The sequence below is a fragment of the Mixophyes fleayi genome, chromosome 4 (genome assembly GCF_038048845.1).
Source record: "Mixophyes fleayi isolate aMixFle1 chromosome 4, aMixFle1.hap1, whole genome shotgun sequence".
Taxonomy (NCBI): domain Eukaryota; kingdom Metazoa; phylum Chordata; class Amphibia; order Anura; family Limnodynastidae; genus Mixophyes; species Mixophyes fleayi.
This window is the reverse complement of record NC_134405.1, coordinates 208,388,207-208,412,772: the sequence shown is the minus strand read 5'-3', so window position 1 is coordinate 208,412,772 and position 24,566 is coordinate 208,388,207. Positions and strand designations below refer to the sequence as shown.

Here is a 24,566-nt window from a genome sequence, read left to right as displayed (position 1 = left end):
GTTATCCAACTTTCAATACGTTCTACACAGTGGTGTGTTGTATCCTAATCAAGGACTCTCGTACAAAAGCAGATTACTCATTTCATTTTCACCAATTTACTAGATGAACACCACAGACAAATAGAACATTGGTTGTAGGACTTTATTAAAATATTATAGAGAAATGATTAGGAGACAGAAAACTATCTTAACAAATCATTTTCTAAGTACTACAAGTGAAAAATTAAAGTATTTGCAGTCAGACAAATTAAAAAAAAAAAAAGGAAAAAAAAAAAAAAGGAATAATGAAAATACAGAACACTTGTTTACAGACAGCTTTTCAATGTTTCACAGTTTTAGCTATCCAGCTGAAAAAAAGGCATATTGTTCATTGTCTACAAAAATATATTTCTGACACTCCAAGTAATTTATAAAAAGCTGGTCAGCTGTGCATAACCTGTAACAAACCAACACAAGATTGACCACACAACACTGCACCTTTAGGACACAGGGTCACATCTCAGCTCAGTCCATGCAGGGTTAATACAAGATCACCCATTGCAGATGTGGGGCCACTGTACAGGGAAATATACGCTCTAATATCCTCTCCATGCAGATTGGGACATCGCCAATACAGAAAAATAAATGAGGCAAGACCCCAGTCATTAGAAGTCCTTGATGAGGGTTATTGGGACCCTCAAAATACCCCATGTAGCATGGGAAGTATAGGGAAAATAAAGCAAATTAACTATCCCACATAAACAGGGAAAACACCCCAAAAATAAAACTCTCATGTAAGGAAATAAAGCTCCTTGCCAATATTTAATGCATGGTCTGTTTACACAGGTTATCACAAGGGCCCTCCCCTTATCTACACAAACTCATTTGCAGAAACCTGAATTTTATTAACCCCTAGTCATCCACAAAAATGGTTCATGGAAGAAAAAGAAACCTGCTATGTGCATGTCATACTGAGGCGCAGAAAAGTCTTGCATTGAGCTGATTTATGAAGCTGGTTTTTAAACAGTATAAAAAAAGGCTCCTTTTAAAGGAGAGCGGATAAAATACATGTCATTTCACAGGACGAGGAGATTACTTTCTGTGTGCTGGGTTGCTGTTCAATAGAAAAAACCCTTAAGACTTTGGTGATTTGCTTCCTAGACATCCCAGTTACAAGTGATTACATCCGCACTACCAAACTGCGCTAACCTTTTCAGCTACAGAGAGGTTAACAATGTTGTGCTCTGCATTTTGACATTGATACGCCTTTCCTATATTAAACTGTTTAGTTATTTTACTTTGTCCAAAAATTATACCATCAGCAACTTACTATTCCCTACAGAAATTAGATAAATTATGGTTTATTTGCTAATAAAAAGAAAACCCTCACAATGTCGGATGGCCCACACTTGCTGATGCACGAGCACACTTTTGTAATGATACCACAGAACCTTCACTAACTGGACTTAAATGGGATTGCAGTGTGATTATATTTACCTGGAAATACTATATGTGTTGCTGTCAATTCTACTCATTAGTAAGGCCAAATGTCTCAACCCTCTAAAAACACCATAAAGCTAAAACCAAATGAATGTTTTTGGCGCTTGACAATTGGTGCTGCAACAATTTAACCGCTAATTAGCTTCCTGCTTTCCCAATAGAAAAACAAAACTGGTAGAAACAGGCACCAGGAGATTAACATTTTAAGTTGCAATAAAGTGTGAGATTTTCGTTTCTTTTTTTTTTTTATTTATGGTCTAGAAAGTTAGGCCCCTTAACATTAAAAAATATATAGTGTCCCATGTGATGTAAAAAAAAAAAACAAAAACACAGTGACAGACAAGAGGGATCAATTTTCTGCTTCCCTCAGTCAATAACCAGTATCAAACGTCTTTTGCGGTAAAAGGCCAATGAGCTTGTGCCAATCAACTGGTGAACTAATGTAAACAGCCAAATGGAAATGTCACACAGCCATATACAAATGCCAAAAGTGAGATGTTAATGTAAAACGAGAAAGAGTTGAGAAATTGGTGTACAAAAAAAAAAATGAAAATGTAATGTTGGAAAACGGCAAAAGAATGAGTACATTGCACTTTATGTTGTCCTAGTGTCCTCAACTTGCAGTAACCTGCACCCACTTTACTCAATCCATAACCATTTTTAAAAACAAAAAATAAATTAAAAAAAATTCTCATTTTTAAAAGTTTTTAGTTATACATTTTTAATAAAAAAACAAACAAACAAAAAAATAGAATAAAGGACATGATTTACAATTGCATATACAAATACAGCTTAATAGTGTAAAAGGTATTTGAATTCCACTATTGAAATGGCAATTTTTCATATGGGGACTAAATTATTGACAAAACATTTGAACATTATAAAGCATGCAATTGCTAATCAAGAAAGGCATAACAAATGTGGAACTCATCTTTGTCAAAATTGTCAATAAAAATATACCAAATATGCTCAAGCATTCAATTTGCCAAAATAGCAATAAACTAACTAATAGCCTGTAAGGTACCTACTCCATTTCTAAAACAAGAAGGGACTGGTGGGTTAAACAGCTGTTAATCTACACCCTCTGGCATTTAGGGTAACTGCTATTAGATCATGCTGTTAGTTGTAGTACACAAGCTGAAGAGCATGGTTGAGGCGTTTCTTCTGTACCGTGTAAAGCAAAAACGCCAACTATGGCCAAAAACTGCACACAAATTTTATTACTGTAAATTGCTCTGTAATTGCTTGGAGAGAAAACAAAAAAAGTCCAACAGTGGCAGCTAATTATTGACAACTGGATATTGTCACTCTCTGACAATACAAACCATTAGGTTCCACTGGCAACATGAGATTTCAGGCTATTTCCATTGTCAATGTCAGTGGTTGTGTCAATTTGATGATTCACAAGTATTTAAGATGAAATATGATTAAATGCAAAGCTGGGTCTTGAGGATGAGAAACCAAGAGCCGATGATGCACTAACCCAAATGGGTATGGAGAACAATCAAATAAACATTACCAGCAAGCCAGAAACAGCCCAAACAAGCCCATTTAAAAGGGATCACTAACCTAACATAAATGTGCTAGAAGTTGGAATGCAAATATAAGGATATGAATTAAAACTGGGTATGCGTGTTTTTATAATAAGTAACAAATGGAAGCCAGAGTTATCAAAGCCCAGTATTATACACTCACAAAATAGACAATCAATAGCAAGAAAATTTACCAACCATGCGATTTATACTAGGGTTTGCAGCACCCTAATTAGCCAAATAAAACATTAAAATAAAAAAAGTACACAGGGAGAACAAGGACAACGAGGTGGTACAGAAACACTGCACAGATTTAAAGAATCATTCCACCCAAAGCTGACAATTGAGTTTAGTTGGATTATCACATTATTCCTCTGCAGGCAATGTGATATCGATGCAGAACACGATGACAGTTTGGCAGGAGAGAGAAGTCCAGCGATGTCGACCACACTCTCCTTTCTCCTGTTGATGCAGACTTTTTTCAGACAGGAACTGTGATGTCCCCCCCCCCCCCCTGACCGCTCGCTGCTATATGTGGTATTCCAACAGAACAGAATTTTCAGTTTTAGGTGCAATTATCCTTTATAATGGACATCATCTTTCAATATCAGAGAGGCAGAATTTATCCCAGAATGCATAACAAGTATTGAGACATACTCCAATAAAATATCTGTCTTTGCTGATGTAAAATGTAGAATTTCCCAATATTATTTACATATGAGCCAGATAATTTAGTGAAGGTACTTAAATTATGTTACATTGGAGCACCATATTTTAGCTGCAGAAATCTCAACTTACGCATTGTGAAGTATTTTAGGGCCATGGAAATTAAAATTTAATAAACTAATTATTTTGTATTAAAGTATAACTACCTTAAAAATTAAGCTTCCCACATTAGAAGTCACCCAGACACCCTTTCCGAGGCAAAATGGTCTAGTGGGACACCTCCCTGCTGCTTGAGTGTAAGCAGGAGCTTCCAACATGTGAGCACTGAAGTTCTTGGAGAGAATTTGTGCCCAGCAGCAGCTTCTCTCCAGCAACTGTTGGGCTCACAAGTAGCGGCTTATGCAGCTGCAGCAGAAGCAGCAATTGCTTGGCAAGAGACCCCCTCCACTGGACTACTATCAAAAAGGAGGCTTCCTAACGGAGGGAACTTCAAACTAAACAAAGGAGGGGGAGGTTTAAATACTAAATCAATGACCTTAATGTGTTAATTGATGTGCAATGCTAGATTGAATTCAGTAATTGACAGCAATCACTCAAACATTACACAACTAGTCACTCCCATGATAGGTGGGTTAAGCACAGACACATGGAATCATTGATTCATGATAGTAAATGTAGACTGAGCATGGTGAGCCGGAGTTCTTTGTAAAATCAGCCATCTTTCCTTCTAAAGGGGATTCTTTTTTTACTTCATTCAAAAGTGTGCATTTAGATTTAAGACGACAAAACGGCACAATAAAAGCTTTCGTATGTATGGTTAGTACAGCAATAAGGATAACAACAGATTGGTAAAAGTGCAATTTCAAGAGATGCAGAAATTAAAAATTACTTTTTTAGGGGGAGATTAAGGGCCTCTTTAATAAGATTGGTCATAATTTGAGCCATGACCCACTCTATTTTACTGTTGACTTTTTGTGGCGTTTAAACAAAACAAACAAATCATACACATAAAAAATTAAGGATTCATAACTATGTGTGCAAGCATACACTGAGGCAGATTCACCTAAAGACAAAAAGATACATTATATGGTATTTAGATTTAAATTTGTATTAAAATGGGACATCCACTCCATATTAAGTCTGCACACTGCAGATCAAACACACTATCCATCCATAATCATGTATGCCATCCCAAATCTGATTCAGCATGCAACTTATCCCAAGACTTGACAGGTTATACTAAATAAAAATTATGAATCTTATGCACACTAGTCACAATTATCTCACGCTACTGAAAAATATTCATGGCATCTTTACTAATCAGACATACAGAGAGAAAATAAAAACCACATTCCTAAACCACTTACTATATGCAGCAATGTTCCCTCAAACAAAATGGAATCCTGCTAGTCAATCACTAATGAAGTGCAATAAATCACCTTTAACAACTGTTTGGGTTTAGCCCGACAAAATTTCAATTCGTTCAAACGCTAAAAACCTTCACCACTACAAACAGACATAATTGTGAGGAACAACTAAATTAATGCCCAAGTCCACATTTAACACCTTCCGCAACATAAGACTTGCAGCCGTGTGCACTTAAACCATATCCAGTTACTGTGCCCTTCAGCAGAGAAATGTTAGAAGGACTGTAAGAACCTGAGATATAAACTCCACAAAAATAAATTTACACGCATTAAGCCATCATTATTTTAACAAATTAAATGCTTTTTGGTCATTTCTTGGTGGAAAACAATGAACCTCTTGTAGAACAGATATACTCTCCTTAAATTATTTTCAGTTAGACAGGAGAGCAACAGGTTTGTTAGGAAAATAATGCATTTCAGGCACCTTCTAGCACTGAAGGGGTTAACGTACATTTCAGACTAGCAGACACCTACTACTCTTAAAATTTGGTGATGCCTCAGCTCCCTGAGACAACTGGGCATGTCTTGTACTAGAGGAAGCAGAAAAGATCAGCCTGCCCCAGCACACAGAAGCACAACCCACCCGTATTGTATTTCACTTAAAACTAAATTATTTAAAAAATAGATCTGTTGAAAGGCAATATCTAAAGGTTTCCAGACACTGATAAGAACATTCTCCTTTCCGGTGTGAGGAGAGATGATACACCTCAGGGCTCGCAGCCTGATTCCATCAACCGGGTAAAGCTGCTGAAAAGACCTGGATTCCCGCCCTTCTCCCCCAAACCATACTGAGGGGGAAACAGAGCACAAATATGGGAGTGGTGGTTAAAAGAAAAACAAAAACAAAGTAAAACAAATGTAATAAACAAAAAAGAGAAACCAAAATGAAGAGTAGCATCGCTACTGGTCAGTAGGAATTTCTCTGTCTGGGTCAGGTTTGCTGGTCTGTCCAGGTGATGGAGTGTGGGAAACAGAAGGGATTAAAGGATGTGAAGGGGCCATCAGCCCTTCCACTGCAGCTGGGTGTCCTGTGGCAGCTACTCCCACAACTCCTGGGGGAAACCTGTAACAAGATAGCAACCGATTAGTTTTCCATCATTTCTGACAAATAAAGGCATAAGACCCCTTAAGAAACTGTAGAATTGCCATAGGTAAGGATGGGCAGCAGGCGGTGCAAGCACTTTAATATAATAATAATTAAAAAAAAAAAAAAAAAGTAGATTGCATCCAGAAGTCATTATACTTTTTGAGCAAGTACCATTTGTTATAATATAGAGAGTGTCTGGGAAAATACATAAATGACATTTCTATGGACCAGTCAATCAGCCATTCCTCTTAAGTAATGTACATTATTAATTCTTGACGCTAAACTGTTTGCCAATTAAAGATCCATAAAAACCACTAACACAAAACCCTTCTAGTGAATGACATCTATTTTACTCTCTCCTCTCGTTGCAGTCCATTTAATCAGTCCATCTTCATACTGGTTTAAAAAGGGCCAAAGGCTTAAAAATTTAAAGAAAATCAAGCAAAAGCAAAGACCAAGCCTTACCTAGAGGGTGGTAAAAAAAAGTCTGCTGGTCAACCAAGTTGGTGGCATCAACCAAAAACACTGTACATAAATGGTAACCAGAAGTCACCCAGGAAGAGCTTTACATGAACTTACTACGATCATGTCACAACTAGCTTATCTTAACCTCATATGTACACTTTTCAGTGGACCACATACAAATTATTAGAACGAGTGGGAGAGAGCAAAATGAGGAAAAGGCACACACTTAAATATGCTCCTTCAAAACACTTTTATTCCAAGAAAACAAAATGCAGATTTTCTCAGAATCTCATAATATAAATACATTAGACTGCTCATGCTGGATTATGTACATCTTATAAATAATAGACCATGCTATCCATGACATATAGTAAAGTCTATAAGAGCCATGGGGAGGAGGCAGACAGCAATGGTCTAGATATAGTTAACTGATGGCTAAAGTGAGCAACTAGAGTAGTTGAACTAGGTGTTCATTATGGTGAATCTATGAGCACACTGCAGGAAATGGTTACACAAAGATAAACAGGATTATAAAGGGACAATAGGAAAAACAAAGAACAACTCTTAGGGAAAAGTAACTTATGGGCAAGTAAATTTCAGTTTGAGTGGATTTAGTGTTGTACCAATCGGTTCACAGCAATAAAAAGAAAGCAGAAATATATACCATGAAAATGACCTACCTATATCCCGCTGCCCCATTGAGCTCTGGATGAACAGATTCCATTCCTGTCCACTGTGCAGCTGCCAACAAGTACTCCTTATTTACACAATTTCGCAAAGCATCTGGAATCGGACCTAGAAAGATACCAAACTGCAAGTCAAACTCATATCGAGAGATAATACACAATTTTGTTTAGATCAAAGGCCCAAAAACCTTAAGATTTATATTAAGGTCAGTACAGGAGATTTTTATACACCTGCAATGGCTCTACGGATTTCTTTAGCTGCCTCTTCTCTTGATTCAATTGAAGCATGTTCACTGTACCAGGCAGTGTGTGGGGTGCAGATCAAATTAGGGGCATCTTTCAAAGGTCCCTGAGAAAAGCTGCAAGTGAAAACAGAATTAACTGGGCAGGTAAGTATGAACTGATTCAACTATAAGCCTGTCTGCATGTACAAACAATACCTGAAAGGTTCAGACTCATGGACATCTAAAGCAGCACCACGGATTCGGCCATCTTTTAAAGCCTGGGCAAGTGCTTTTTCGTCGACCAGTCCTCCACGAGCAGTGTTCACCAAGAAACAACCTTGCCGCATCTAGGCAAAATATACAAAGAAAGATAGACCAATTTTTAATAAATGAAATATATTTATATTAAAGTGGACCTATCGCCTACACACAGCAGTTCTTTATTTCATGAGAATGTAGGTTATGCATTCACAAGGAACTAGTACTTACTACAAAAGAAGTCAGACCTCAAGTAAATTAGACTGTCTGTGATGTTATAGGTTCCTAGGAAATCGGTTGGCTGCCTACTGAACTAGCCCACAAGATACCTTAAGTGTGAGTAGATAACAGGAATAGGAAGATACCGAGTTATTTACTCCTAATGCTTAAAGGCACAATTCTGCAGTGTAATAGCAATAGGGCTAATAATGGTGAGGGTAATTCTCTTTGTGCATTGAGATTATAGTATACACTACGAAGAGCAAATAGTCATATATTTGTTAAATCAAGGTATCATATGGCTTTACTGCTTTAAAGAGCAACTGAACTCGTCAATTTTTAAGTAAATGTATATTTTAAAAGGCTCAATTTAAGTGGAAACTTAAAATCACTCCTACGTCTCAAATATATTTTGACATCATTGTCAGCTATTGTCATGTCTGCACATTTCATTTCAAGTGAGCAGAGAAAAGAAAAACGTGCAACCCATCTCCTAAGCACTTGAAAAAACCCCCCCAAAAAAAACAAGGAATCTGCAGGAGAGAAGGGGCATAGTAGGGGAGGAGTGTGTTGATTAAAACAAGTCTAAGTGCCTAAACTCCTAGTACCACTTACTATACCCTAATGTCTCGCAGTGTCCCCCAATGGAGTCAGAGAAAAGAATTTTACGCGGATTAAAAAAAAGTTATTTTTAGTTAACTTTTTAAAACAAAACAAAAAATCTCTTTCGTTGCACAACAATTTAAATGTGACCGTTTCAAAGTAGTTATTTCCACTCCAAAATCTGGAGATCTGTCATTTGTAAGGAACACAATGGGTGGCAACAGGGACTTATAGAGTTCTCTTAGCAAAAAATCAAGTGATGTCACTTGTGCGTGTTTGGCAGGACTGTTACAAAAGTGACAAGCATGCATACAGGGTGACAAAGAATTTTCCTTTATAAGATAGCTTCTCAGCAGATCTGCCAAAACTTTTTCAAATCAGAGATGCAGCATATGGTTCCAGCTGTGAAGACATTTTTTATCAATATAATACAAGTATTACTTGGAATGATAATGCTTGAATAAAACAGAGGCGGCAGTTCTTCAGTGCGGTACTCTGAAAGCCAATTTATATCCGACACCAGATAATTTGTATACGGGATCACTGTGCATCCTGTATGCACTCGCATGAATCTCAGTCTAAATGCAGATAACATAACAGACAACCTTTCACAGAAGTTTATACATCATTTCTCAACCGCAGATGGAGAAATCAATCAAGACATCATATATGGATCTCAATACAGGGAAAGTCCATAAGAAACACACGAAGGCCGATTTATGATCCCCCAAAAAATGTGGCCATGTACTGTTTTTTTCTGTTTTTATTTGCGGTGGCGCCTCTGATTTTTCTCAAAGCTCATTTCAAGGCGCAGGCCCACATTGTGACCTTTGGAAACACCCTCGTAAAATCATTCTGCACCGACCTTTAGGGATTTGTGAATAATCACAAAAACACACATGCAGGACACTGAAAACATCACAACAAAATCTCACCTACTTCTAGTTTAGGGACATCCCCTCAAACAAAATACTGTACAGTTTAGTGTCATTTATTTCTTTACCTATGAGAGTGACAGAACATTGCCTTATCTTCATTATGTGTTACTTCTGTGGGAACACTATTACATGGTCAAAGCGCACATAAAAAAAAATAATAGGATTTTTGTACTTACCAGAAAATCTTTCACTTAACCCAGTTGGGGGACACTGATCATCTTGGGGTATAGAGTGGGTATGTGGAGTAAGGCACTAAAAAAATGGATCTGCCTAGCCTGCTCACCTCCCCTCTTTGCCCCCTCCGGCCAACATCTTCAGTTGATTTAATAACAAAGCCACAAGAGAGGGTGAACACAACAAAAAGAACAAACAGAACAAAGGGTGGGAGCACAGTGTCCCAGGAAAACTGCTCATCTTGGGGACGTCCCAAAGCAGCCCCTATGGGTGGGAATTGCTCATATTGAGCGGCACATAAAACCTTTCGGCCGAAACTAGCGTCTTTGAAAGCAAAGACGTGGAAACTGTAGAATTTGGTGAAAGCATGGACGGAAGACCAGGTAGCAACCAATGCATAACTGATCAACAGAAGCCTCATATCACGCTGCCCAGGAGGTGCTAATCAATCTGGTAGTATGTGCAGTAAGGCCGTCAGGAACAGGCGATACATACGAAATGTACTCCGGACAAATATAGTGTCAGTAAGTCACCTAGCAATCTTCTGTTTGGTAGTGTACCAGCCAAGCTTGTGATCATAAAGATCCAGAAGGTCTTCCAAACAGAAGATGTACTATCCACATAAATCTGCAAGGTCCTAACCACATCCAATAGAGGGCAAGAACACTGCTGCTCAGAAGACCTGTCAAAAGACAATGCAGGAATAATTACTTTCTGCTTGATATGAAATTTTGACACCACTTTTAAAACCACCATATTTGTCATGAAAAATCAAGAAAGGAGATTGACAAACCGCCAATTCCGAAACTTGTCTGGCTGAAGTAATAGCCAACAAAAAGGAGATCTTCCAGGTAAGAAATTTCAATAGGACTGACGCCAAGGGCTCAAACTTAGATTTCTGCTGCGCCAAAAGAACCAAATTAAGATCCCACGGAGCCACTGGAGGAATAAACGGTGGTTGGACATGCAAGACTAAAATACACAGATAAGGCCAAAACCTGTACCTTAAAGGAAGTAAGACCCTTACCCAAACCTTCCTTCAGGAAAGCCAGCTCCCTCCTGTCCAGATGAAATGAAAAGGTAGGAAACTTATGAGCTTCACACCATGCCACATAAGACTTCCATATGCGATGGTAATTACTAGAAGACGAAGACTTTCTAGCTTAAAGCATTGTCTAAATCACCTTGTCAGAAATACCCTTCCTTATATGGATCAGGGTCTCAACCACACCGTTAAAGCCAATCGATCTAGGTCCTGATAAAAGAAGGGACCTTGTCTGAAAGGTCCTCCACATTAGTCTGTGGCTCCTTCTTGGCGACATCGCTAGAAGGTATGCATACTATGACCTTCTTGGCCAGTTCAGTGCCAAGAGAATTACTGGAACTCTTTTGCATCTTACTTTTTTTAAAACACATGGTAATAACGGAAGTGGAGGAAAGATGTACCCCAAGCTGAAGTGCCACAGAACTGTACAAACACCTCCGGGTGCAAAGTACATTCCCCCGGATGAATCGCATGGCGACTTAAGAAGTCCGCCTCCAAATTCTCCACTCCGGGAATAAAGACCACCCAAGTGGCAGGGACTCACTGTTCCACCCATTTCAAGAATTTAGAAACCTCCTTCGTCGCCAGGGAACTTCTGATCCTGTCCTGATGATTTATGCAGGCCATCGCCGTGGCATTGTCCGATTGAATGCGAACCAAGTTTTGGCAGAGAGGACACTGGGCGTGAACGAGGGTATTGGATACTGCCCTTCGTTCCAGCACATTTATGGACAATTTTGTCTCTTACTGAAGGACAAACACTTTCATGAGAGCCAATAAATGTTTAACCTGGACCTGCAACCATAGAACTTTGTCTGGAGGTAAAAAAACATTGACACCTGGTGTCGACCAGGAGACCCAGGAACATCATACACTTCAAATGAACCAGGCTAGACTTCTTTATGTTGAGGATCCAGCGGTGGGGCTGTAACGTGTCCGCTGTCAAGCGTAGATGATCCTGAAGAAGGATCTCTGAATCTGCCTTTATCAGCAGGTTGTCCAGATAAGGTATGACTGTCAAACCCCGTAACCGAAGAATCACCGCCATCACCTTGGAGCCGTGGTAAGCTTGAAAGACAGGGCCTAGAACTGAAAGTGGTCCACACCCACCGCAAACTTTGAACCTGCCCCTATTTCTGACATCATAAAAACAGTAAAGAGTAACAGATAGGAGAAAAACTGGTGAACAACACTATATAGCAGAAGGTCCAACAGTGTGCACCCCTCCCCCCAGTTATTAGTCAGCAAGTGGGTGTAGTTATATAGTTCTGTATATACGGTACCAGATCTGAAAATGATATTGTCTGAAACAGGCAGAAAGAGAAAGGACACTTTCAGACACCGTCGGAAAAATCTAAGTCAATGAATAAATCTAACTGAAAACACTCTTCCACCGCATGAGCACTGTGTATGTCTCTCTGCAGACTGTAATGGTGACCGAGTAGCCTGAATGCCCGGGAAAGCAAAGAATGTTTATTAACCCCTTTTGCTCCTCCTTGTAAAATGGCTTTTATTGTAATAGGCCTGCCCACAGAGAATAACCAGTGATGGCTGCTATCTGAACAACAGCCCCAGATACCTTCCACGTCCACCGCTGATGTTCCTCTGCCTCCACCCGGAGCGGATCAATCACAGACCGCCGGCAACGCCACAGTCTCCTCTCCTGGGAGAGGATGTCTGCAGCAGCGGTCCTCCAGGGCGGCCTGCAAGGCTGCCCTGGACATCGGCTGGATCCCTAGGTACATTAAAATAAAAATTTACAAATAACTAATGGTGAAGCAAAAAAAGTGCCCTACAACGTAGGCACAAACAAACTGAAGATGATGGCCGGAGGGGAATAGAGGAGAAGAGAGCAGACTAAACACATCCTTTTTTAGAGCCTTACCCCACAGCACCCTCTATATCACCCAAGGTGAGCAGTGTCTCCCAACCGGTGGTGTATGAAATGCAAGTTATATTAGTCCTAACCAAAGCAAAAGGTTGAACAGTCTCCAGAATTGTGTGATCTGTACACTCACCTGCTTAATGGTGAAATCATTGATGAGGTGATGGTTGTGCTCATTCAGACTACAGTGCAGAGTTATGCAGTCACTGTGCATTAGCAGCTCCTGAAGAGTCGCCATCCTCTGCAAACCCAGAGAACGCTCAACCCCATCTGCTAGGTATGGGTCATAAAATATGACTGCGAAGCCAAAGGCCTTGGCACGCAAAGCAACAGCTTGACCAACTCGACCTGTAAATGAAAAGAAAGTGTAATGTAGGTACAAATACCTTATTCATGGCCATGTCTCTAATTGTCTAAGACAAATATAAAGTAAGGTCAAGATTAAAATAAATCACTGGCAAACTATCAATCAATTAGCTGTTTTCTGCTGTCTATGTTTCTATTAGACTAAGTTTTACCAAGTCCAATGATGCCCAAAGTTTCCCCACGGATTCTGGCAGCCCCTCCAGCAACCTCTCTGATTTGTTCAACACTAGAGGCTCGATTCCCCTCCCTCATAGCTTGGTGAAGCCATGTGACTCGTCGGTACAGGTTCAAAATGTGGCAGAGAGTAGAATCAGCTGTCTCCTCCACAGAGGATGAGGGAACATTACAAACAGCAATACCTAGAAAAGAAGAAAGAAACGCATTTAATCAAGTTAGTCTTGCACAAAAGTAACTCACACAAAGTTACTACCAAGACTTACCCAAGTCAGCTGCAGACTTAATATCAATATTATCATATCCACTACCAATTCGTATAATAATACGAAGGGCTTTGAATTTTTCCAAGTCTTCTCGAGATAGGGAGATTGTGTGATACATAAGGGCTCCCACAGCTTCACTTAATACCTATTGTAAGAGAATGCATTGAGAAGAAAACAGGGATTGCATAAAACAAATCCTTAAAGGCCAATTCTGCCGTCAAAAAAAAAATAAAATAAATATTGAAAAGTCTTAGACACAGTTATTTTATGTAAAAGAATGACCTACCTTAGTTAGATACACTATCTGTTAGAGTGTACCCAACAGTTCCTCACTTATTACAGTAGTTTCCATGGGAAACCATCAGACCTGCAGGGGAACAAAGTCTATCAAATGCCTTCCCTGTGGCATAGTTTATGCCAGAAGTCAGAGCTTAAAATCCAGTGGTGGTGGGTCTTTGAAACCCAGATGGTATGGGAAAAATGACTGGGACGGAAGGCATTCCACTGGCCAATCCCATGTTGGTCTTCCCATGAAACTATTGTGCATAGTGAGGAGATTATTATATAACCAACTAAAGCAGCTAAGTAGATCATTATTTTACATAAAATGCCTATTAGGCAGGACTGGACAAATTCTGTTTGCCATGGTGCCAAAAAAAAAAAAAAAACATACTGGGAACCAGAGAACAGAACAGGGGTTAAAGGCTATGGTGGAACTATTTCTAACACACAGGTTAGAAAGACCAAGGGGTATATTTACTAAACTGCGGGTTTGGAAAAGTGGAGATGTTGCCTATAGCAATCGTTCAGATTCTAGCTGTCATTTTGTAGAATGTACTACATAAATGACAGCTACAATCTGATTGGTTGCTATAGGCAACATCTCCACTTTTTTTTTTTAAACCCGCAGTTTAGTAAATCTAGCCCCAAGTCAGTCTCAGTATGTAGCACACAGGACTTCAAAAACAGCAGGGCAGCTCTCATAATCTTTGACTTACATGCAGGGGAAGAATACTGGCAGAGAAGAACAGATCAAGTACATGCCGTTTCAACAGACACCCATACATAGCTTACATTGAACTCATTAGGCGTTTTGGTTGAAACAACTGTGCTTTGAAGCCTTTACAAGTTTAGTTTTAGAAAGCACTTTTATATGGGGCATACTGATGCAGGTATGTAGAGGGACCCTGGTGCTGATATTATATGGGTAACACAGATGCAAATAAGATAAGGAGGGCACTTCTGGTGGGATCTAATGGGGAGGAGGGACACTAACAATAGTAAAACGTGGTGATACCACTTTATGTGGGAAGCATGAATACTGGTAGTATATTATGTAACTGATGCTGGTGTAATGTAAGGCCAATGACGTTCTGTTGGGTACCTTGATGCCGACAAGGTGTGAGACACATGCAGATATCATTGTTGAAACACTGGCTAGTATGTGGGGGTAGATGTGGTAAACGGAGGTGACATTGTTACTGATAATGTGAGGGCAGCATTTGTTATGTCACTGACACACAAATATAAACAGAGGTGACATGAATGCTGATGTTACGTGGAGACACTGGCTGGGGATACTATATATGCTTCTCACTTGTGCAGCATAATTTTACAAATTTCTGTCTCCGATTTCTGAGAACTTTGTCCAGGCCTGCATTTGGGACGAAGACTTTTAAAGAAATATATTTTTAAAGGTAGGGACAGTCGTTTAAAAACAAGGCCTCTGTATACTGAAGATCCTCAGAAGAAGGTTAAGAACACACAAGCTGTGTCACCTGTTCACCTAAACTTACATTGACATGACTGATCACTTCAGCAAAAGTTTGCAAAGAAAACTTGTAATTTTTTTTTTTTTTTTTGAAATCTCACCCAATTATCTAAAAATAACCTGCAATTTAACAATTATCGGTAATGTTTGGGAGGCCAGATAAGTTGTTCCTGATGAACCTCTCAATTGAGGTAAAGAAACTAGTGACATGGTATTACTACCGCTCACAACATTTATAGGTAACTGTCAGCAAGAAACTGGTGCCAACAAATCCAGGTATGCGTTTTCATGCAAGCAGTATGTAAACATTCATAAGACTAAAATGGAAAATCACACAAAGGCCTTACTTTCTCATGAATTTCTTGTGTAGACTGGGCATCACAAAATGCCACTGTAGCAACATCCTTTAATATAGGCATCTCGACTGTGCAATCCCTTCCATCCAGAAGGGCCACCAATGGACGGACAGGCATAGGACCATTCAGAATTGGTGGCCGAATACCTGAATAATGCAAACATTAAAATTAAAAGGGTCAAGTGTGTTTGCATTCTCTCAATATTTTAAAATTGAACTAAAAACAAAAAAAGGTTGCTCTTAAAAGGAGAAGCCCACCATCAGAACTGTATTGTCCAGTCAGCTTTGATTATTTTAGTTGCCCTTAGATGCTGCAAAACTCTGCTGTGTACACAACAATGCACAGAGATGATTTATCTGTTGCCAAATGCAGGGATAAGAAAAAGCAAAATTACTTGGACAATAGAATTTGCTGAAGAAGGACTTCATCCAACATAAAATATATATATAAATATCTATCTATATATACACACACACACCACAATTGTGATTTGTATTCCTCAGAGGAATTCAGGTGACAGTAAGGAAACCAGAATTTGTACTAATGTGATATACAATTAGAGCTGCCAGATTAACTGAAAGTGGGGAATTAAATAACTGCAATGGCACAGGGATATCTAGCTGTGCTTATTTCCGGGTACAAATGTACCCAATCTTCACAGATTTCCTGTGCACCTCTATGGAGTGCGATGAAAAAGCCATGATGTAACATCACCTCAGAGTGTCTTCACAGAATTGAATTCCCTAAAACAGTCTGGAACATCCCCCACCCCAAGACACTCAGACCTTTCTTGGCAGTTTAAATTAAAACCGAAAAAGCCTGAAATCTGGTTCTTCAGTGAGGATTATGAGAGCACAGATCAGTGCAGTAACTTTAGTATGTTGCTTCCCACATCGGTGCAGCCAGAAAACTGCAGGGCAACAGCAAAAAGTGATCTGTTGCTCAGACTCATCTCCTCCAAGCTTCACTGGACAAAACTGGAGTGGACCTTCAAGCCTTCCAGCTTTCTGACTTCAAAGTCATACCTTGAAATCTCTTACATTGCTAAGAAGGCAGAAGCAAGGTTCCCAGCAATGAAAGGGATTTTGAGTGACAGCAAAGCCAGGTGATGTGACCACCCGGGGTGGGAGGGGACAGGTTCTCTGCAAATCAGCAGAGTGGATAAGAAGAAACATGGAGGAAAAAAAAAAAAAAAAAAAGAGAGACCATTAAGAGAAACAGGAAAGACTGAGGTAGTAAAGAGGAAAATGACAGAAGGTGGAAATTATAATGGTAGATACAGATTAATTGGCACTTCATTTAATGTACCATCTCCCCCGACACCCCTCCTCCATTCTCTCTATCCCCTAGGACCCTCTATCATGTCCTTTGACACCCTCTTACTCTCCTAGTGAAAAAAAAAAAATATGTTTACATTTAAAACAAGGTAAACACCAATTGATAAGGAGTCTGATTTTATGCATGTGAAAAAATAAGTAAAACCGGAATAAACAGCAAACCTCCAAAAATAAACATTGAAAACCAAAATCTACAATGCAGAACCTGTTTAATTGTCGATTTTAATTTCAAAGATCAGCCCAGGTTTGGGATATTTTACATATACATTTTTGTTTGGAAGCACTTAATGAACAAGGAAGTCATCCTTACACACGAAAACCTGTGCTAGTGAATTGTCTAAGCCATCTTACAACTGATGTATTTATGCATAGCTACATCTGTTCAGCTTGCTGTATGTCCCTTCCTTTAGAAAAAAAACCTGACAATATTTAGGTATGTTGTGCTTCTCTATGAATGTGCGTGATTGGCTAGAAAATGTTTAATGTGAGAAATGCCTACAAATTGGTGTAATATGATATATATGTGTAAGACCAGGAATGGCACAGCAAGCTGTGTTACACTATGACCTTTATGTCCTCTATCACATAGGAAAACACTCAATGCTTTGTCTGTAATGGAGGCAAGGCCGATAGCACAATTACGCTAAATTTTAAAAATATTTGTAGTCATATGGACAGACAAGTCTGAAAACAGCAGTTTGTCTTCATGCTTTCTATATAAAAACAATAATCCAATTTAATTATATACAATATAATATATAAAATAAAATTCAATTTGGAGAGCAATTTAGGCTGTAAAAATGTGCATTACCTCAATACAGTGTATAATACAAAGTAACAATACTAAGAAAATAAAAAAAAAAAATTTGAAAACTGAATGAAACACAGTAGGCTTTGACATAAAATGATAGCTAATGTAAAGTGTGCTTAAAGGACTCCGCAAACTCTGAAATAATATTTTCTAACCCTCACAGATTCGATCCAGGCGTTGCCTCTTGACTTTGTGCTTGTCCATGGTTCTGTTCTTAGAAACCTACTGGAGACAAACAGAGAACCATTATTTCCATTAAAGAAGATGGCTATAAGTCAACTAGAAATATGAAATGAATAATTTGCAAACAAATACAATTATAAAACACCACAAGAAAGGGACCAGATCAATTGTTGAGACAGATACAAAGAAAAAAAAAAACCGTAGAGATTCAAATTAATAACAAAAGAGAACGTAAAATAAAAAAGTGTTCACATTTCAACTGGTGTGCGGATATAAAGACCTAGAGGGCAGTCTCCATACCACATTCACATGCAGGAATATTCCCAAAACAATGTCTCACCCATAGGGATTGGAATTGTGAACACCTGGCTTAATTGCTGGGTATACTCAGCACAACAACTATCCAGTCCAGTGGTTCTCAAATCATTCCTTAGGGGAACCCTTAGCAACCAGATTTCCTGTCACCTTGGTTTGCAGGATAATTAGATGTAGTCTTATTGATAATTTTACCTTTGTTTCAGCAGGCATGCATAGGATTCCCTAGACATGATTTGAAACCTGAATACTTAATACAAAAGTTATAGGTAGAATAAGCTTGCCATTGTATAGTTTTTCTTTAAGTATAGAAAATTTAACGTGAACAAAATAATTATAGCAAAGAAATAGAGATGGCATTATGGGCATATGTAAAAGTAAAACACACATGATTCAATGTCCAAAATACATTGCATGGCATACTGTTATAAAGTAAATTCTCACAACATTGTTATATAGTAGAAGCATATATAAACAAGAAAAGTGTTTACAGAAAGTAAACATTCTGTTTAGATTGCAGAAGACACTCCTGAGTAAAAGCCTGAATTCACTTTATGGCACAATTATACAATTATTCTCTGGAATAAACAATTAAACATATTCAGTTGAAACGACAATTATCTGTACTTACCAGACAAAAGAGACAGAAGTCTAAGAAACACTTATGCAAACAAGACCTAAATTAAAAATAATGGAACTAAAAAGCCTTTTTAAATACAGAAAATGTTAGAAAAAAATGCTACAAGTGTTTGCCTGTTCACTTAAAGAAACTGATCACCTTACTGCAAGAAAGTCAGCAATTAGAGCAAGCCCCATCATCACACTGCTGAAAAAAGGTCATCATTTTGGAAGTTGTGGCACACCATAGACTTCATAAAAATATTTGGGAGAAAGCATATTTTCTTCAAATTCATATGACCTATAAATGACATTACAAGGTCTTAATATTTGCTTTACGGATCTAAAACCTATTATTAGCCCTACTGAAGTGACAATTGAGAACTGCAACAGCTTACAAGGGGTGGAACACTTATTTGCCCTTATCCAACATCTATAGGGCTACAATTATTAATTTATTGGTGGAAAAGCTATAGAAAGGTCAATGCTCTGCCACAGCACAACCTGAGAAACAATGGTTTAAGGTGACAGCCAAACACAAAGATAATGTGGGTCAGTTTGGTTGATTGCTAGCTCATAGGCCAGCCACCAAATTTGATGACCATGTTAGCCAATCAAAATCCAATGAACCATGCAAGGATGTAAGTTAAGCATCACATTGCACATATGGTGTCATCGGCAGCTCTGAGAAATTAAGCCATGTCAAATACGGTCATATAACATTGCCTGATTAGAGAACCAAATATATATGGTAGCAGGTTTTAGCACAAGAGTGTATTGGACAAACTATATCTGCAAACTACGGAAGCCATGTAGCTGACCTGATCTCTGTGGCAGCTAAAATAAATGGGGACCTAGCAAGAACCTTTTTCTGCATGTTTTGCTTACTCTGGAAGGAAAAATGTAAGAACAGGAAGTGATGGGAACTAAATGGAATTGGCAATGTGCAGTCAGTGAAACATGCCTGGCTCAAAACATATTTTGGGCTATAAACTAACAGTGTGAATACGCAGTAGCCTATAGTAACCAATTAACAATTAATTTTGATCTGAAATAAACAATAAAATAAAGATCTTATTGCTTGATGTGAGCATTTGCACTTTGTTCGTAAACAACCTCTTTTATCCCACAGCCATTTTAATATAAACATCAAATACTAGAGTATGAATTTCTAATGTAGGGTTATGAGACAGTACTGTTAGTCCATGCACACACAGCCATAGAACACGCTCCAAGCTTCCCCATCCCTGCACCAACATTAGCGTCAGTAAAGTACCAGTGTGCAGTGCCAGTTCGCTACTATATAGAAATCAATCAACTCTATGTAATTCTACATCTCTACTCTTCTGTAAAAAACATATTTTTTTAAAACTGCAACAAAGCAGAGATGGAAAGAATAGCAGCCATGTGTACATGGCCTTACATATGTTCCAATGCTCTCAACAATACATGGAACAGAATAGAATTCAGTAATAAGATAAAGGGCACAAAAAGTGCACGATGGGCACATGTCCACTTAATAGTTCAAAAAAAGATGAAATACACAGAAATCACAATCAATACTGAAAACTAAACAAATGGAGAATATGTACAAGACTGTAACCAGAAATACATACATTCACCACTGGACTCTAACCGCATAGCCATAGCGAGTATAACTGCCCGAGTGATAGAGGGCAGTAATCAGGACAGTCACCCATAGAAATTATAACTAGTAAGCTGCAGCGCCCATTCATAGAGATTATTGTAGAGCAGCAATGTCACTGCCTAGTTAGAGAGATCAGTAGTAGGGAGTACTACCGGCGAGCTCTGACAATATGAAGGGCTCTACAGCAGGCAGATGTAAAACATGACACATGCATAGGACGCCGGGGGTACACAGCCCATTGCTGCTCCCGTACATTGATAGGTAAAATGAAAAGATAAGCTACGTAGAGTGAAGGCAATGTTTACTTGGTGGAGACAAAGTATGTAAGTAGCTCTGGCTCCGTCCCGTCGCCCTGCGCTTCCCGTCCTCTACCCGGTACCCGCTCTCTGCCCATTCTCACCTTCTTCTCCCCCACCGGACCCGTCGCGCTCTCAGCAGCGGATCACGCAGGAAACAGGAAGTGACTGCTCGGAGTATCATAGAGACCAACGACAGCAGGAGCGACACGTCTCCTTAGTCCCTAGGTCGCCCTCTACTAGTCGCCAAGCACAGCTTGGCAGCAGGCGCCACCAAGTGACCAACGCTTGCAGCTACACTTCGCGTCAGACGCTTCACCAAAAAAATCCTAACTAGAAATAGGAACGACATCATGTAAACATTTAGATATTACTATTTCAGTTCTTTTCCCCACAAACTCCTCCAGAACCACCCAGGTTTTTACCCTCCTCTTAATATATTTCCCTTCTGCTATATAAGTATATTTTTCCTGACAATTGTCATGTACCAAGATATGATCTCTTGTTTACTTTTGTGCGGTTGGGTGGTTATGCTAACATTTCTGCTGTGCTGTATCACTGGCCAATCTATGATGGAGTCCTTTTTATGGGCTCACTTACTCCTCCCATTCCTGTTTCTCAGCATTGGCTGGGTGTCGGTAACCACTGGGCCATGAACTGATCTGTATGTTAACAATGGTTTCATAATTATAAAGATGATCCAATATATTGATTTTTCTCACATTTAGTTACAAAAAATGTTTACACACAGTTTTTGAGATTTTTCCTGACTTCCTTAGATGGCAAGTCCAAAGTTTAACAATCTTTGTTAAAGACTCAAAAACTCAAGGCAGTGTTACGAGATTATTTATTGTTCCAGGAATGCTTGTGTTCAAACATCTTACTGTAGTACATACAGGACCAGCACATATTGTTCTTTCCTCTTCAATCCTTCATGGCATTCATAATGCTGGGTAGATTCCCTTTCCAGTTTACATAGAGACAGGTTAAAAAAAAACACACCCCACATAGTATATAATATAAGCTAGCTCTTCCTCTTCCCCTGTCTTTAGAATAGATAGGGCAGGTATTGTTTTGTATATTTTTGTAGTGCAGGGGCATACCTTCCTTGGTCCCAGGCCAGCAACACATTATTCCATTCCATAGACAACTGTATTTGGAGAAAGAAAATGAGGTTTCTCGCCATGACACACCAACAGGAGATCCTAATATTCATCAATGTTTTTCAAGGTTGGAACAATTGCTGAAAGCTGAAACAAGACATTGGTGGTTTAGCGTCAGCTTACAAAAATGCATTGATGCTAAAATAGTTCCTAGAGGTTTGAGACTCTTTAAATCCTTTGTGTTTTCAGAAGATTCAGACTTATTGGATGAATGGAATCAGTCACTAGAGAACTGCTCTCTATCTCTTATGAAAATCCTCATTAAATATAGGGAGAAGAAAATTACAATCATTAAAAAAGGAGATAGATACCCTTAAACTAGAGTTAGAGTCATTTAGGGATGATGAGATTTTTGAGGAAAAAGATAGAATTATTAATAAGAGAGTAGAAGATTATGGGAAAGAGATCATTAATATTAAAATGAGGAAAATTAGTAGAGATAAGGAGGACTATAGACTTGATAGGGTGAGAAGTTTTCGTAGTTCTTAACGGACACGACATAGGTCTGATACCCACAGAAATCATGGGCAGTACGGTACTTCTCACACTGGGGTCATGAGTTCAATTTCCGACCATGGCCTTATCTGTGTGGAGTTTGTATGTTCTCCCCGTGTTTGTGTGGGTTTCCTCCGGGTGCTCCGGTTTCCTCCCACACTCCAAAAACGTACTGGTTTTTGGAGTGATGGGAGGAAATTGTCTGCTAACAAATTGACCCTAATCTGTCTGTCTGTGTGTCTCTCTGTCTGTGTGTGTGTGTGTTTGGGAATTTAGACTGTAAGCCCCATTGGGGCAGGGACTGATGTGAGTGAGTTCTCTGTACAGCGCTGCAGAATTAGTGGCGCTATATAAATAAATGGTGATGATGCTGATGAAGATCACATAATGGATATAGTAAGTATACCACTCAAAAATAGAAAGTATTTGAACACAAACGAAGTTTCAAACAAGGGATTGAAGAAGAATCTTCCAATGGGAGAGAACCTCTCCCGTCTAAATTATTGTTAAATTAATCCTCTATGGACAATCCCCTGGGTGCTAGACGCAAAAGGTTTAGAAATACTTCACCGAACCCTGATAAGGATGAGGAAGTTTTTTTGGGAGGAACCAGGGTTACAAGAAATGTTACCATCACAATTCATACCAATCAGTGAGAGAAAGGACACCAAAACGTTCAAGAGATTGTTTAGAGGCAAGAGAGGAGGAAAGAGATCTGGGCAGGAGAACAAAATTAAGATAAACCCGAAGGGAGTTCTTAATCTTTCGTCTAAAAAATTAAGTGACACTGAGCTTTCTTTACTAGCGAAGGGCTTAAATTGTGCCCCTTCAACTGAACCTAACCTATTTGAGTTATTTGTTGAATAAAATCGATATATACGAACACTCTCTAGGAAAAAATATTTTGCTAACAAAACCTTAAAGAAGATGAACAAAGATCTTAACCCTACCGGGCTATGCCACTGATGGCTGGTGATGGCTCTACCACTAATTGGCCTCCCTTCCTCTGGATTGTTCCCGCTGAGCCTCTGCCACTTTTGTTACTCCAGGCCAGGGCTTCTGCACCACGCTCCGGCCTCTCCTGGTTCTCCTGGCCTCTCAGCTGAATAGGTGCTCCTACCTGTTGCCGACCTCCTGCCGTCTTCTGGTCCATCGCTCCGTTCCCGGTGTTCTCCTGTAGACTCCCGCTGCATCACGTGGGTGCTGACTTCCACCCTTCCATACCGACAGACTGTGACAGAAGATTTTAACTGTTAGGTGTGCCTGGGCCAACTTCTCCTGCCTACTCGGACCCTGCTTACCTGATGCCAGCCAGCCTGAACACTTCCGCTGCCTGGACTCCCGCTGTCTGGTCCGCCTGCCTTGTACTCTTGACTCCGGCTGCCTGGTCCTGGTTCTCCTAGGCCACTCCCTGGTCTCTGGTGCTGCTCGTCCCGCTGCCGGATCCCTGTCTCTGACCCCACACAGCTTCTCACTGCCGCCGTCTCCCGGATACATTGCGGCTAACACTGCCTGCTGCCTACCCTCGGGTGTCCCGACCTCATCTGGTGCCATTACACTTCGTGCTGCTTTGTGTCTTCGCCTGCAGCTCGCCCTCCGCAGAGAGTCCCTGGATTTGCCTTGTCTTTGTGGCCCACCGGACTCCTGTCTCACCTGTTCATGATCTGCTCCGGCGACTATCTGAGCCACCCTGGACTGGCCGGAACTCTGGTCTAGCTGGACTTTCCTGCCCTGGACCTGGTACCGGCTCTCTGCAGCCCTACATCACTTTCACCACCTTGTGCTTTCATTTCTAACTTACCTTAAACTCATTTTAACCTTAGTTTAACCATATTTTACTGCAATTTTACTTTAATTTTACTGCAATTTATTTTACTGCAATTTAATTGTACTGCAATTTAATTTTATCATATTGTACTGTATTTTATATTAATTATTTTATTTTAATTATTGTACTTTATCTTAATTATTGTACTTTATTTGCATTTTAGCTTTCTCCGTTTTTATTTTATGCTTTATGGCACCTTATATCGCTTCAGCGACCGCCTTTTGTTCTTGCTCCATTGCTTTGTTCCTTTC

At 39.5% G+C, this 24,566-nt stretch overlaps 1 protein-coding gene across 10 annotated transcripts; it reads right to left on the bottom strand.

The window, feature by feature from the left end:
- Positions 1 to 2,144: 2,144 nt before the first annotated feature.
- On the bottom strand, positions 2,145 to 20,999 carry LOC142152507 (C-terminal-binding protein 2). Of its 10 annotated transcripts, none has more exons than XM_075209219.1 (11): positions 20,934 to 20,983; positions 19,046 to 19,186; positions 17,925 to 17,991; positions 15,613 to 15,767; positions 13,495 to 13,639; positions 13,207 to 13,413; positions 12,822 to 13,036; positions 7,783 to 7,913; positions 7,574 to 7,701; positions 7,337 to 7,451; positions 2,145 to 6,167 (listed from the first exon to the last, which is right to left on the bottom strand). In XM_075209219.1, exons 3-11 carry the CDS (start codon positions 17,971 to 17,973, stop codon positions 6,005 to 6,007), a joined length of 1,308 nt encoding a protein of 435 aa, XP_075065320.1. In that variant the 5' UTR covers positions 17,974 to 17,991; positions 19,046 to 19,186; positions 20,934 to 20,983; the 3' UTR covers positions 2,145 to 6,004. The 10 variants fall into 10 exon arrangements, with proteins under 10 accessions (XP_075065320.1, XP_075065319.1, XP_075065315.1 ...); XM_075209218.1 differs by having other exon boundaries at positions 17,925 to 17,994; positions 19,051 to 19,186; XM_075209214.1 differs by having other exon boundaries at positions 19,051 to 19,186.
- Positions 21,000 to 24,566: the final 3,567 nt, after the last annotated feature.